This window comes from Macaca mulatta, chromosome 10 (assembly GCF_049350105.2).
Source record: "Macaca mulatta isolate MMU2019108-1 chromosome 10, T2T-MMU8v2.0, whole genome shotgun sequence".
Classification (NCBI taxonomy): Eukaryota; Metazoa; Chordata; class Mammalia; order Primates; family Cercopithecidae; genus Macaca; species Macaca mulatta.
In genome coordinates, this window is record NC_133415.1 from 21,250,697 (window position 1) to 21,264,167 (window position 13,471).

General features: G+C 59.3%; 2 protein-coding genes across 19 annotated transcripts in view; both read left to right on the forward strand.

Annotated features, from left to right (window-relative positions):
• The window catches only part of TBC1D10A (TBC1 domain family member 10A), a 35,167-nt gene extending 31,870 nt beyond the window's left edge, over nt 1-3,297 (forward strand). For all 5 annotated transcript variants that reach the window (XM_015150138.3, XM_077950064.1, XM_077950065.1 and 2 more), the window contains exons 5-9: nt 281-395; nt 475-540; nt 1,220-1,409; nt 1,514-1,668; nt 2,455-3,297. In XM_015150138.3, coding sequence (XP_015005624.1) covers nt 281-395; nt 475-540; nt 1,220-1,409; nt 1,514-1,668; nt 2,455-2,931 — 1,003 coding nt within the window. In that variant the 3' untranslated portion in view covers nt 2,932-3,297. The remainder of the gene's footprint in view (nt 1-280; nt 396-474; nt 541-1,219; nt 1,410-1,513; nt 1,669-2,454) is intronic.
• Nucleotides 3,298-5,748: 2,451 nt separating this feature from the next.
• CASTOR1 (cytosolic arginine sensor for mTORC1 subunit 1) lies at nt 5,749-10,189 on the forward strand. 14 transcript variants are annotated; one of them, XR_013399343.1, is made up of 10 exons: nt 5,749-5,869; nt 6,476-6,546; nt 7,716-7,903; nt 7,989-8,121; nt 8,325-8,451; nt 8,907-9,020; nt 9,184-9,266; nt 9,356-9,450; nt 9,606-9,803; nt 9,906-10,189. XR_013399343.1 is itself a non-coding variant. In XM_077950078.1 (9 exons), exons 2-9 carry the CDS (start codon nt 6,522-6,524, stop codon nt 9,672-9,674), a joined length of 834 nt encoding a protein of 277 aa, XP_077806204.1. In that variant the 5' UTR covers nt 5,749-6,108; nt 6,393-6,521; the 3' UTR covers nt 9,675-10,189. The 14 variants fall into 14 exon arrangements, 10 of the variants coding, with proteins under 10 accessions (XP_077806204.1, XP_077806205.1, XP_077806202.1 ...); XR_013399344.1 differs by having other exon boundaries at nt 8,328-8,451; XR_013399346.1 differs by lacking the exon at nt 8,907-9,020.
• The last annotated feature ends 3,282 nt before the right edge of the window (nt 10,190-13,471 follow it).

Below are 13,471 nucleotides of genomic sequence, written 5' to 3' on the forward strand. Positions count from 1 at the left end.
TGACACAGCCTTACATCCTGCCCTGGCCCTGCTCCCTGTTTTCTCTTTGAGCCTCTGCCCTCCCCTGTCATGGGGGAGACCTTCCCCACCTCCTTCCTCTGGGCATATGAGAGTCCATGTGCTCCAGTAGGAGACTGATCCCTTGGTGACCACAAGCAGATCACCTCCCCTCTCAAGGGAGATGCAGATTCTGAGGCAGGCTGGTCCAGTGGGGCACAGGTAAAGGCTGTGGGTAGCAGAGTCACCCCGGTCATCACTGCTCTGCCTGGCCTCTCCACAGCCAGCAGGACCTATTCCGTGTGCTGAAGGCCTACACGCTGTACCGGCCCGAGGAGGGCTACTGCCAGGCCCAGGCTCCCATTGCCGCCGTCTTGCTCATGCACATGCCTGCTGAGGTACCACCAGGCCCTGGGCAGGCCGAGGGGTGGGTGGGGAACCCCCAATGGCAAGGCCTCACGTCTCTCTCACCCACAGCAAGCCTTCTGGTGCCTGGTACAGATCTGTGAGAAGTACCTGCCCGGCTACTACAGCGAGAAACTGGTGAGTGGTCGCCTGGCCTGGGACCTGCCCCAGGCTGGACACCCTCTGTGGCCCCTCCAGGCCCTTCTCTCATAGTAACTCCTGCCCAGGTTAAAAACTGCCCGGCCTTCTGTTGCCTTCAGGCTGAAGTCCCAAGGCCTGCCAGGGTTAAGTCTCTTGGACTGCGATGTTATCCCTTCTACACTGACTTTCATCTCAGCTTCTAGCTGCTCTGGCTGGCCACTTGGCAGGATTGAAGTTCTTCCAGGGCACCAAATTCCTCCCTCCCTTGGCCTTGGCCTTGGCCTAGGGTAAAATCTGCCTGGAAGCTCTCATCCCCGTGCTGTCCCCTAAAAACTTCTCTTTTGCTTCAGCTTTTAGCCCTCAGGGAGCTTTCTTGACCCAGACAGACGAGGCCCTCCAGCACATGCTCGAGAGCAGTCCTGCCCCAGCCTTGTTAGAGGCACTCAGCCCCTCCCCTCCCCAGCCTCTTTTGCTCATGTGCCCTTCTTGGGATAAGCTCCTCCGGGGGACCAGCTGGCTCTGGTTTGCTCATCATTGTATCCTAGCACCTGGCAAAGGCAGACACCCTGCAGGCGGAACTTGCCTGAGCCTGCTGGGTGCTGGGTGCTGGGGTGTAGTCCCTGCCCTGGCTCCTGCAGCCCACCTTCATGGTCCCACGGCCTCGATGTCTCCCCAGGAAGCGATCCAGCTGGACGGGGAGATCCTCTTCTCGCTGTTGCAGAAGGTGTCGCCGGTGGCCCACAAGCACCTCAGCCGTCAGAAGATCGACCCGCTCCTCTATATGACAGAGTGGTTCATGTGCGCCTTCTCCCGAACCTTGCCCTGGAGCTCTGTGCTACGCGTCTGGGACATGTTCTTCTGCGAAGGTACTGGGCTGGGCTTGGGGGGAGCACTCCTGTTCCCAGCAGCCTCTCTTTGCAGAGAAACCCCCAAAAGGCTCCTTGTACTTAACTGCCCATCCCCCATGCAGGAGTTAAGATCATCTTCCGGGTAGGGCTGGTGCTGCTGAAGCACGCGCTGGGCTCCCCCGAGAAGGTCAAAGCCTGCCAGGGCCAGTATGAGACCATCGAGCGACTGCGGAGCCTCAGCCCCAAGATCATGCAGGAGGCCTTCCTGGTCCAGGAGGTACAGCCCGCGCCTGCCCCTTACCACGGGGAGGGAAGAAGACAGGTGGGGGTCCTTTGAAGGGGGTCCCTCTAACCCTCAGCCCCTGAGGGTAGGTCACCTATGCCAGGACCATTGCTAGGCGGAGGCGGACCTCATCCTCCTGTCTGGTGAGGAGCATGGGACACAGAGAGGCCTGGCTCTGCAGGGCCTTCTGGATCCGAGCCGCTTGGGAATAAAGAGTGCTGACCCACGGCCCCCTCTTCCTCCCTGGTACCCCATTCACAGCCTTAGCTCTTATTTCCCTTTCTTCTTTCTTTATGGATACTTGTCTCTCAGGGGCAATTAGATGGAACATGCGTGGCCAGCTTTTACACATGAGGAAATGGAGGCTTACAGAGGCAGAATCACTAAGCAACTCCCCTTAAAGTCACCCACCCAGGTGGAGCTGGAATTTGAGCCTAAGCAGCCAGGCTGCCCTGGGCAGTGGTGGAGGACAGGTTGGCAGAGAGCAGGTTTTTGTCTGTCTGGGTCTTACCCCTTCAGCCCCATAGTCAGGCAGGTGGACTCGTGAAGCTGTGGGCAGCTTTCTCCTCTGAGGCGGTGAGTCTCAAGTGTCCAGCTCACCTAGCACTCAGCACTGGGGCTTGTGACTGCAGCTTGGGACTAGACCCTCATCCTTCCTGAGGTCAGTGTTTAGTGGCCAGGGCTGGGGGATGCTGAGAAAGACTGGGGGCCCAGGCTGGGAGGCAGAAGGGGAAGGTCCTTCTTCTTGGCGCCCACTTGCCTGTGTCACTGCCCCGGCAGGTGGTGGAGTTGCCTGTGACGGAGCGCCAGATTGAGCGCGAACACCTCATCCAGCTGCGGCGCTGGCAGGAGACCCGGGGTGAGCTGCAGTGCTGCTCCCCGCCCAGGCTGCATGGTGCCAAGGCCATCTTGGACGCAGAACCCGGTCCCCGGCCTGCCCTACAACCTTCACCGTCCATCCGCCTGCCCCCAGATGTCCCCCTCCCTGGCTCCAAAGCCAAGCCCAAGCCACCCAAGCAGGCCCAGAAGGAGCAGCGGAAGCAGACGAAGGCGAGAGGGCAGCTGGAGAAGCCCCCAGCTCCAAATCAAGCCATGGTGGTGGCCGCTGCAGGAGATGCATGTCCCCCACAGCATGTGCCCCCGAAGGACTCAGGCCCCCAGGACTCAGCCCCTCAGGATTCGGCTCCCCAGGTCTCAGCCCACCACTGCTCCCAGGAGAGCCTGACATCCCAAGAGAGTGAGGACACCTATTTGTAACCCTGGCAGCTCAGGCCTCCAGGGCGGGGTCTCCACATACCTACACGGTTCATGAACTGACATTCCACGGCCTGCCCACCCTCTGAGGGCCAAGCCGCCTGGCCACTGGGCTGGAGTCTGGCTGGTCCAACACAGATTCTGCCTGAGCCTCCTTATTTATTTTCTTTACAGTGGCACTCGGGCTGGCCCAGCCAGGGCAGGCAGAAGCTAGGGCCTGGGGGTGGGGCCTCCTTCAGCCCCCTCCTCCTGGGGGGATGCTCCCCAGGGTTAGGGTGCTGGTGTGAGGGGAAAGGGTGGGGTGTTCTTTGTGTAAAATAGAAACATGGTTTTGTACAGAAATAAACAGCCTTGTGTAGACAGCTCGTATACCACCTTGGTCACCTTGGTGCTCAGCATCTCTTCTCTGCCCTACAGAGCCCCTCCTCCTGGGCTCCAGCCCAGCACCAGAGTCTCTCTGAGAGGTACCTTTACCAGAGCACATGCCAAGTCCCTGGCCAGCCCCCATTCTTAACCCCCATTTTCACTCACCCGATCCCCACTGCCTTATGTCTACCTTCTGCCACAGATAAGGGACACTAGGGCTGGAGCTCAGTGCTGGGCAGAGTAGGGCGTGCTCCCTAGGCCTCATCCTCACCCACCACCAAGGGGGCAGGGACTCCTAAGGAGGAGGTTTCAGGGTCTTCCTCCTTCAAGGCCTGGCCTGGATGCTACCTCAGGCTCCAGTAAGTTTCTGAGAGCTCATTCTGGGCTGGGGTCAGGGATGGGGCCCAGGGTGGAGCACCATAAATGTCCTTACAGGCTCAGCCCTCAGGGAGAGGGGCGAAGTGTGGGTCTTTGATAAAATGCCACCTTCAATTTACTGAACACTTGCCAAGTGCCAGGCTGAACTGGTCAAGTAGGCTTGATTAGCCCCATTTTACAGATGAGGAAACATGAGCTGAGCGGGAAAGGAACCACCCAGCCTCAGCCAGATTTGCACCAAGAGCCCCTCACTCAGCTTCCTCTACTGACCAGGGCTGCAGGAGACCTGACTCTGCCCTTGAGGGCCCAGGCAGGCACTGCGGTCACAACCTAATGACTGGTGAGGGCAAGGACAGGGTGTCCCTGGGAGAGGCCCCCCTTCTGCTGAGGAAGCAGCTTTTCCAGTCAAACAATAGCGCTGTTCCTGGCAGATGACCAAGCCGGGCCAGGCCAGGCCAGAACGGGAGGGGGCAGGAGAGGGAGGAGCAGAGCCTCCCTGGGAGCTTTCAGGCTTCGCCTGGGCCTGGAACATCCTGTCCTGGTGCAGCTGGGGATACTGAGGCCTAGGGAGGTGAAGGGTCTCAAGAGACTATCAGGGTAGGCCACCCCACTTCCTGCCTCCTTCCCCTCAGCCCTGTGGTTTCCCACTCTATCTGCACCTGCCATTGATGAGATGGGCTCAGCCTTTGAGAGGCTCCTCCTTCCCCTAGTCCTCCAGGGGATAGGCCAGGATGTGGTGGCTACACAGTGTCCCACAGGAATGTGTCAAGCCCGAGAGTCCAGGGAGGAGGCTTAGCTTGGCTTCCATCTGCCTGTGGTGGGGGCTCCAGAGCAGGCAGAGGGCCTGCTCAGGCCTGCTGGGTCCCAATCAGGCCTGAGGCCTGCTTTAATCTACTTGGTTCAAAGCCTTACATCTGAGGCCTCAGGGTGCTCCCGGCAGACAAGGGTCCCCTGGAGCATTATCGGCCCTGCATGGAGCCAACATGGACATGCTGATGCCTGCTCAGCCTTGGGGTCTTCTTAGACCTGTGGGGGCCTGATAAGATCTGGGGTGTCTGCCAGTGCTGGGGGCCTCCTTGAACCTGAAGCAAGTTTAGATGTGCACAGGCCAGTTAATGGCTGCAGGCTTTGGGGCTCAAGTTTCAGGCTTGAGGTCTGAGTACTCACTGAACCTCAGGTGCATGGGCCTCCCCCACCAAAGTTTGAGCACTGGGCATCACTGGCTCAAGCACTTTTGGGTTTTGTTTGTATCGAGGGACCTCAAGTCTTAGGCCTTGGCCACCTCCAGCCCCCTAACCCAAAGTATGTCGCTCAGGCAGAGGTGGCTAGAATTCTATCTCTGTGTGTCCCTGGCGGGGTGCCTTCTATTTTGAAAGTTGGATGAGAGGAACAAGTGGGGCTACCAGGCCAGGTTTCAACTTGTCAGCCCCCTCGCAAGCGGGGAAGGGTAGGTATCAATCGCAATCTTGTGCTGGCGGCCCTGCCCCCTGCAGCCACCACAGGCAGGAGAGGGAAAGGTGCCCGGCGGCGCTGCAAAGCCGACCTATGCCTCTCATCGCTCCAGGGGTTTGGGGCAGCGTTCTGGTCCCAGTCGAGCTCCAGTTCGTTTCGTGGTCCTTCTGTCTTAAGGACCTCAATCATAAAACCCACGTGTGTGCCAGAAGGACAGAAACGTCCCCTAGCCTCCTGGATGCTCCCACCCGCTGCGCAGCTGGCGTTCCGCGGGAAGGGCGGAGCCCAGGGAGGGGGCGCGTCATGGGCGGGACCTGGAGGAGTCAGACGGGGTGGGGTCTATCCCCGAGCCAGTGCTAAAAAAAGCGGAGGCGTTCGGGGCGGTCTCGGTGTGCTGGAAAGCGGTTCTGGTATTAGGAGGAGGCGTGACCACCCAATAGGCTTCTCTTCCCGCGGGGCGTGGCCGTCAAAGAGCTGGACGCCGCGCCTGGCTGGGCGGGTCAGCCGCGTAGCGGACGGCGTGGACTCGGCCGCGCAGCGGCTCCTTTAAGGCTCGGGCACCACCCCCGCCGCCCCGCCTCCCGCGCGGCCTGGGTCTAGTTCGCGGTGGGGTCGGGTCCGCGCGAGCCGCGATGGAGCTGCACATCCTAGAACACCGGGTGCGGGTGCTGAGCGTCGCCCGTCCGGGTCTCTGGCTCTACACCCACCCGCTCATCAAGCTGCTCTTCCTGCCCCACCGCAGCCGGTGCGCGCCCGGGTTCGGGAGCGCAGATGGGGTCTGGGGGCTCTGCTGTCGCTCCGGGCCAGGGTCGGAGGATTAGGATCGCCGTAAGGCAGGCAGGCAGGCGGGCGGGAGCGGGTGGGGAGGGCTCTCCCGCTCCGGCCGCCATCCGGCCTGGGGGACCACAGCCTATGCGGCCCCGTGAGGCCCCCTCCGAGGGGCAAAGCGCAAACAGCCTGGGATGCGCAATGCTTAACTCAGTGGTGTCAAATGTGGGCATTCCTACCTGATCACTCCGGGGAGCTCCTTCCAGGACACCTCCCTTCAGGTCAGAGGGGCTGGACTAGGGGGTCCAAGGTCCGACGCCCCTAAGGCTGTCGCCGCGGGTGTGAACCTCTCCTCCATCCAGGAGTGGAGGGGTGGAAGGCTCCTGGAGAGGTCGGGAGGCCGGAAAGTAGCCCCCAACCCCGGAGATGGGCCTAACATCCCATTGCCCTGGAAATTAAAGGCCGAGGGGGCAGGAAGGCGCTGGCCCGGGGTCGCGGAGGTGTCTGGGGCAGATGGAGAGACATCCACTCGCAATCCCCAGTTCTCCACACCAAACTGAAGATGCTCCCCACTCCCAACCAGGTGCAAGTTCTTCAGCCTGACGGAGACCCCTGAGGATTACACACTTATGGTGGATGAGGAGGGCTTTAAAGGTGGGGGCTGGTCTGGGGAACGGGAGTACGGGAGGGGCTTGTCGCGCTCCCCTTCTGTAGGGTTCTCACCAGTTGCTGGGATCCATCCCACGACCTTAAGCCTTAAAAGCAGATATGTCAGGGTTCGAATCCTACTCCACCACTCCTTGGCTGTGTGCCCTTGAGCAAATCACTTCCCCTCTCTGAGCTGTTTTCTCTTATGTAAAATGGGTATAGTTCTGGTTCTGAAAAACAGGGTCCCATGAGGGCTTTATAAACTCAAAACCGCTGAAGGGCACTCAGCAGTCTTAGGCCTGCAGGAGGGCCTCTGTTATGATTCCAGGCAAGTGCTGCTGTTAGAAGTCCCTGGGTATGATTTCCTCCTGGTCTTATCTCCCTGGTTTGGGTCACCTCCTCCCCTGCTGGTCTGGGAACTCCAGGAGTCCGAGGGAAGGAATGCAGGAGTAGGCAGCCATCTCAGGGGAGGGTCCTGGAGGCCTCCTGGCTGTGCTGGGGTGAATAGCAGCCACCCAGGCCCTGGCCCCTGCTCAGGACTGGACGCCGGCCTGGGCCCTCCCTGGGCCCTGGAGCTGACGCCTAGCTCCTCCTTCTGCTGCTGGCCCGGCCCATCCTCACAGGCTTGGAGTCTCAGGCGAGCTAGCTGGAGCTTGGCCTGTCCCCCTGCTCCAATGCAGGCCTTAGTTTCCCTGTTTTTACTTCAGGGAAGTCTGGGTCTGCAAAAGGGGAAAAGGCAGTCCCCCAGCCAACCTGATCTGCGAATGCCCCCTGGTGGTGCCCTGTGGTATAAAGCTTCTGCTAACCCACGGAAGACACGGTAGTGAGGTACATATTGTCGTCCCATTTTACAGATGAGGAAACTGAGACTCAAATCATCTGCCCCAGGTCACAAGACAAATTAACAAAGCTGGGATTTGAACCTAGGTCTGTCTGAATCTGAACCTCTGATCTTAAGTGGGAAGTTTCAATGCCACCAGGCCAGCACTTGAAGCCTTTCTCAGTCTTTGCACACATAGGGACTTCAGGAGCAGAACTGGGGGGAGACAGCCCCAGCTTGCAGACCTGCCCTTACCTTGATGGAGCCCTCCAAGGCACAGAGAGGGAAACTGAGGCTCAGAGAGGGGCAGGGGCCAGCCTTGCAAACCCTGACCTGACATGTCCCCTGCCCACAGAGCTGCCCCCATCTGAGTTTCTGCAAGTAGCTGAGGCCACATGGCTGGTGCTGAACGTGTCGTCTCACAGCGGTGCGGCAGTGCAGGCTGCTGGGGTTACCAAGATCGCCCGCTCGGTCATCGCGCCACTGGCCGAGCACCACGTGTCTGTGCTGATGCTGTCCACTTACCAGACGGACTTCATCCTGGTGAGTTTCTTGCTGGTGCTGATGCAGAGCAGGGTGGATATAGGTACCTGGGAGCCCATGTGATGTGCCATCTGCTGTGGCCCAGGTGCGGGAGCAGGACCTGTCCGTGGTGATCCACACGCTGGCCCAGGAGTTCGACATTTACCGCGAGGTGGGCGGAGAGCCTGTGCCTGTGACGAGGGATGATTCCAGCAATGGCTTTCCCCGCACTCAGCATGGTGAGGGCCGCCCTCTGACACCTGGACTTGGGCAGGGCCTCCTCTTCCCACTGGATCCCTTCCCTTGTAGGCCGCAATGGGGCAGGAGGACCCTGGCCAGTTCCTGGATAACAAGACCCGCCCCTGGCCCACGCCTCTCCCTGGCTGGCCACCAGGGGGCGCCCCAGCCCACGGTCACCTTTTCACCTGCTGCTGTCCTCCAGCAGGGCTCAGCCCCACGGTGCATCCCATCCAGAGCCCACAGAACCGCTTCTGTGTCCTCACACTGGACCCTGAGACGCTTCCAGCCATCGCCACCACCCTCATAGATGTCCTCTTCTACTCGCACAGGTGGACCTTGGAACTTCGTCTTTGTCCTCACGCCACTGTTCCCTACACTCTGTCCCCCCACCTTCCACCCATCCATCAGTTTTGCAACTCTCCCTTGTCCTCTCTTGGGATTCCTGGCAGCCCATGACACTCACTTGTGCTTCAATGATGTTCGGGGAAGGTTCTTGCCCCAAAGCTGGATCTCTTTCCAGTGGTGTCCTCTGAGCTGTGCCCTGGTCTGGCCCTCTAACTGTGGGGTCCTTTGTTTTTGTCACAGGCTGGGTTCATTGTCCTCCCCTATCCCCACCCACACCTTCCAGAGGGCTGGACCCTTGGGCGGGTAGCAGAGACAGCAGAGCCTGCCCAGGCCACCATGCCAGCTCCTTCCCAGGGTTCTGGAGGCTGATCGGGGTCCTCCAGCAGGGGCAGTAGGCTGGGTGCCTGGCAGAACCCCTAAACCTCCCATCCCTCCTCAGCACCCCCAAGGAGGCAGCCTCTAGCAGTCCTGAACCCAGCTCCATCACGTTCTTTGCCTTCTCCCTCATCGAGGGTTATATCTCCATTGTCATGGATGCTGAAACACAGAAAAAGTAGGTGACCCCTGACCCCGGGTGGGCCCCAGGCCCCAGCCAGTCCAGGCAGGGAGGAGGTGGGGCATCAGACTTTGAGGTCAGCAGGTGTACCTGTCCCAGAGCTCATGGTCAGGCAGGGGTGGATGGGGGTACCCTGCCCATCACCCATCTCCCTCCCCAGGTTCCCCAGTGACCTGCTGCTGACCAGCTCCTCAGGGGAGCTGTGGAGGATGGTGCGCATCGGCGGGCAGCCCCTGGGCTTTGGTGAGGGCCGTTCCTGGTGTTGGGGGGTTGGGGAGTGTCTGGGGAGCAACCGGCATGTGCCACATGTGCCCCTCCTCCACCACCCTTAGATGAATGTGGCATCGTGGCGCAGATTGCGGGTCCCCTGGCAGCCGCTGACATCTCTGCCTACTACATCAGCACCTTCAACTTCGACCACGCCCTGGTGAGCACCATGGGCTGGGGCTGGGGGAGCTCCTGAGGGGAGAGTGAGGCCCAGAAATGTGGGCGGCCGAAGGTAGTCTCAGCTGGGCCAGGAAGTCAGGGGTGGCCTTGGTCAGCTTCTGCCTTGACCCTTCCCTCCTGCCCACCTGCCCTCAGGTGCCCGAGGACGGTATCGGCAGCGTCATCGAGGTCCTCCAGCGGCGGCAGGAAGGCCTGGCTTCCTGAGTCCCATGGGGAACAGAGCAGCCACCCTGCTCTCCCCTCGACCCAGGCTTCCAAAGACTTCTCTAAAGCTATTTCCTTAAGCTCCGGAATGAGCCCCCTGTTCTGCCGGGGACCCTCGTTCTGCTCTCTGTATGTAAGCTGCGTGCGGGCACCGGCTTTTACGCAGACACCTGTGTGCACTCGCAGGTGGAGTGGGCAGGTGCTAGCCTGACTGCGTGTCTGCCCACACAGGGGAACACGGTGCTTGGGGCTTAAGCCCCCAACCCATCACTCCCTGCGCGGCCTCGGCGTTTGCACAGTCCCTGCCTGAGGCCCGAGCCACCCCCCTCAGCCTTCCTGGGCCAGCTGTCCCCCAGACAGGGCCCTGACCTCTGTTCTGCCTCTGGTGGGGTTGCCTTCCCTGGCCAGGTGAGTCCTGACAGTGCCTCCCCCTCTGGGGCCCCCGAGAAAAGCATTTTGACAATCTCTCTCTCTTCTGTTTTTATTGACTTGTTAATAAAGGACTTTGTAGTGACTGGGTTGGGCTACGGTCCCTGGGGGTCCTCTGGGTCTGAGTCTTAGCCATGGCTCCACCTCATGGTCCCCTCTATCTGAGGTCTTGGTCTCTCTCTGTGTAGCTGGCTGGGGGCCGGGCTCACCTGGCTTCGCCTCATTCAACTCTCACCACAGCTCAGTAAACTATCACCATTTTCCAGACGAGGAACCAAAGCTTTGAGAGGTGACATGACTTAGCCAAAGTCACATGATTCCCATTCCCATGCCTGCCTTTGAAATCTGGGCTGTTCCCAGATTTCAGAATAGCTTCCAAATAGCCCAGAGGGTTCTGAACCTGGGCAGAGACTCCCAGACCCTCCTATCTGGGGAGTCTCCCAGCTTTCCCTGTCACTGTGGATATAGCCAGCCTGCTATGAAACCCACCAAGGAGGGCCCAAAAGCACTTTTCTTTCTTCCAGCCCGCTGCCTGCTTTCTTCTAGCTCACTGCCTGCTTTCTTCTGGGCCTTGCCTGAGTTCTGGCTGTCCCTCTCGTTGGCTAAGAGATCAGTCGGTTCTTACCACCAGGGCTCTCCTGGAGTCACTCCTAAGGTTCAGGGCCAGGAGGACAGGACAGGGACCTGGAGGCCACCTGGAGCCCGCTCTGTCCTCGGGGGCCGCCACCCTGCTTGGTGAGGCTGGGATCCTGCCACGGCCTGATGAGGCCCCACAGATGCCCCAGGGAGACTATCGGGTACCCTCAGCCCAGACCCGCCCATGCTCAGGCAGGGAAGAAGGGTGTGACTTCTGTGTACTCAGAGGTCGTGGTGGCTCCTCAGAAAAGCCAGAACAGGGACAGGCCTCTGGCAGTGCGCCCACGCTGCTCCTGGGGACCAGGGGTCTGGGGCCTCGGGCTGCAGATCACAGGAGCCAAGAGCACAGCACAGCCTGGTGAGTGAGCAGCAGGGGCTGCCTGGGCCAGCCCTTCCCTCCAGCCTCAGTTTCCCCGTGTGCATGGAGACCTAGGAGACAGCTCCTTCAGGAACATGGGGAAGGGGGCATTTCTTTGGAGTTTTGTTTTGTTTTTTAAATGGAGTCTCGCTCTGTCACCCAGGCTGGAGTGCAGTGGCGCAATCTCAGCTCACTGCAACCTCCACCTCCCGGGTTCAAGAGATTCTCCTGTCTCAACCTCCTGAATAGCTGGGATTACAGTGGTCCGCCACGATTACAGGCTAATTTTTGTATTTTTAGTAGAGACAGGGTTTCACCACATTGGCCAGGGTGGTCTTGAACTCCTGACCTCAAGTCATCCGCCTGCCTTGGCCTCCCAAAGTGCCAGGCCAAGTTTGTCTCTTGTTGGGGGGTTGGGGTTGGGGGGGTGAGAGTCCCAGTTCCTCTCTTTTGAGGGTCTGGTGTGGGACCTGGCTTGGGGGATGTCTGGGCTTGAGGTGGGGGCTTCAGAGTCAGGATTCTTGGGGCTGCTTAACCTATAGCTAGCGGGCTCCCAGCCCCTCATCCAGCCCTGGGGGTCTCACCATCTGTCTGTCTGCCTGTGAGTCATTGCCTGGTTTGGTGTTCCTGTCACCCCGGCTCACCAAGGGCCTCAGGCCTCTCTTGGGTCCCTCATACCAAGTTCCAGCCTGGCCTCGGCTAGTTCTTGGGGTTGTCCAGGCGGCTGGCCTGGGTGAGGGGCCACGGGCACATCACTGCAGGCTGCTCTGACTCACACACAGGCCTGAGGTCAGTGTGCCCGTGTGTCTCTGCCACATACCCGTGTGTCTGTGTGGAGGATTTTTAGCTCCTAGATAATAGGGTCCTTAGGGGTCACTGGGCCGGCTCTTCGCCTCCAGCAGGCTACAGATAGGGCCATCTTCCTAGGAGTGCTGGGGAGATCATGAGAGCAAGCTGGGCTCATGGGCACAGAGCTTGGGAGGTGTCCCAGGGACACACAGGTGAGAAGGTGGGGGGCGCCTTCCAGGAATGTGACCCTGAATCTTACACGCAGCTGATGCTGTGTGTCAGGTCAGACAGACTGACCTTGAGCTCTGTCAGGTTAAGGTGGAGACGCACAGAGCTACCTCGTCCCATCCAGGCCCCCAGAGAGTCCTGGGGCACAGAAAGCTGGTCTGGTCAGCCTGGGTCTGGGGTTGGGCTCCATGTGGGTCATTCATAACAGAGGTTGGCGGCACTCTCTGGCACGCAGCCCACATCCTGCACCCTGGGAGCTCTTGGTCACCTGTCCACATCAGCACAGGCTGGGGAGCCGAAGTGCCTGTGTTCATAAAGATGGTAGCAGGTCCCAGGGAGGGGCCTGCCCACAGTCCCTCAGGGAGAGGGAAGGGGCTCTTAGCCCTCCAACTACCAGCCTAGTGCCCAGCATCTGCAGGGAGGATGTGGGCCTGGGTGGGTGGGGACGGGAGATGAGAAAACCTCAGCCAGGCAGAGTCAGCGGCTTACTTCCACCCTTTCTCATCTTCATGCCAAGACAGAGGAAGTGAACTCCTAAATTCCCCTCCTCTGAAATACTGGAGCAGAGATTCAGGATTTAAAGTCCTCATCTCCCTCCCAGGCAGGCGGGGCCACTGGGTCCCGTGCTTGCCAAATGGTTCCACAGCTGGCTCTTTGGTCCTCTGTAGAGGTGAGATGAAACTGTATGTGCTCTTCATCTTCCTCTGGGACCCAGGATTCTGCCCAGTGGGAAGGGCCTGAGCAGGAGGCAGGAGAAAGGGGAGAAAGGAGTAGCAGGGGACGCTGAGCCATCTGTGGCTGGCTTACTGAGCAAGCACAGGGAAGCCGCTTCCCTCATTTGCCTGTACGGGAGGGCAGGTGTTGTGCTTGGTTAATTCACATCCATACAGTCTACATGTTGCTTAAGGAGAGGCGATATGTTCTGAGAAATGCATCATTGGGTGATTTGGTTGTTGTGTGAACATTATAGAGTGTACTCACACAAACCTAGCTGGGATAGCCTACTACACACCTGGGCTACAAACCTGTACAGCATGTTTCTGTAGTGAATACTGTAGGCAGTTGTAATGCAATGGCAAGTGCTTGTGTACCTAAACATAGACAAGGCACAGTAAAAATGCGGTATAAAAAAAGCATAACCAGGTGTGGTGGCTCACCGTGTAACCCCAGCACTTTGGGAGGTTGAGGCAGGAGAATCATTTGAGCCTAGGAGTTTTACCCAGGTGGAGACCAGTCTGGACAGCATGGCAAAAGCCCATCTATACAATAATAATAATAATTTAAAAATAGCTGGGCATGTGGCTCACATCTGTAATCCCAGCAGTTTGGGAGGCTGAGGCGGGTGGATCACGAGGTC

What these genes read in the sequence shown, in the direction of transcription:
- CASTOR1 (XM_015150133.3), top strand. Translation starts at nt 5,757, where the DNA reads ATGGAGCTGCACATCCTAGAACACCGGGTGCGGGTGCTGAGCGTCGCC. An exon ending in ACCAGACGGACTTCATCCTG is followed by an intron (nt 7,904 to 7,988) that starts GTGAGTTTCTTG and finishes GCTGTGGCCCAG; the next exon opens with GTGCGGGAGCAGGACCTGTC. An exon ending in CTTTCCCCGCACTCAGCATG is followed by an intron (nt 8,122 to 8,324) that starts GTGAGGGCCGCC and finishes GCTGTCCTCCAG; the next exon opens with CAGGGCTCAGCCCCACGGTG.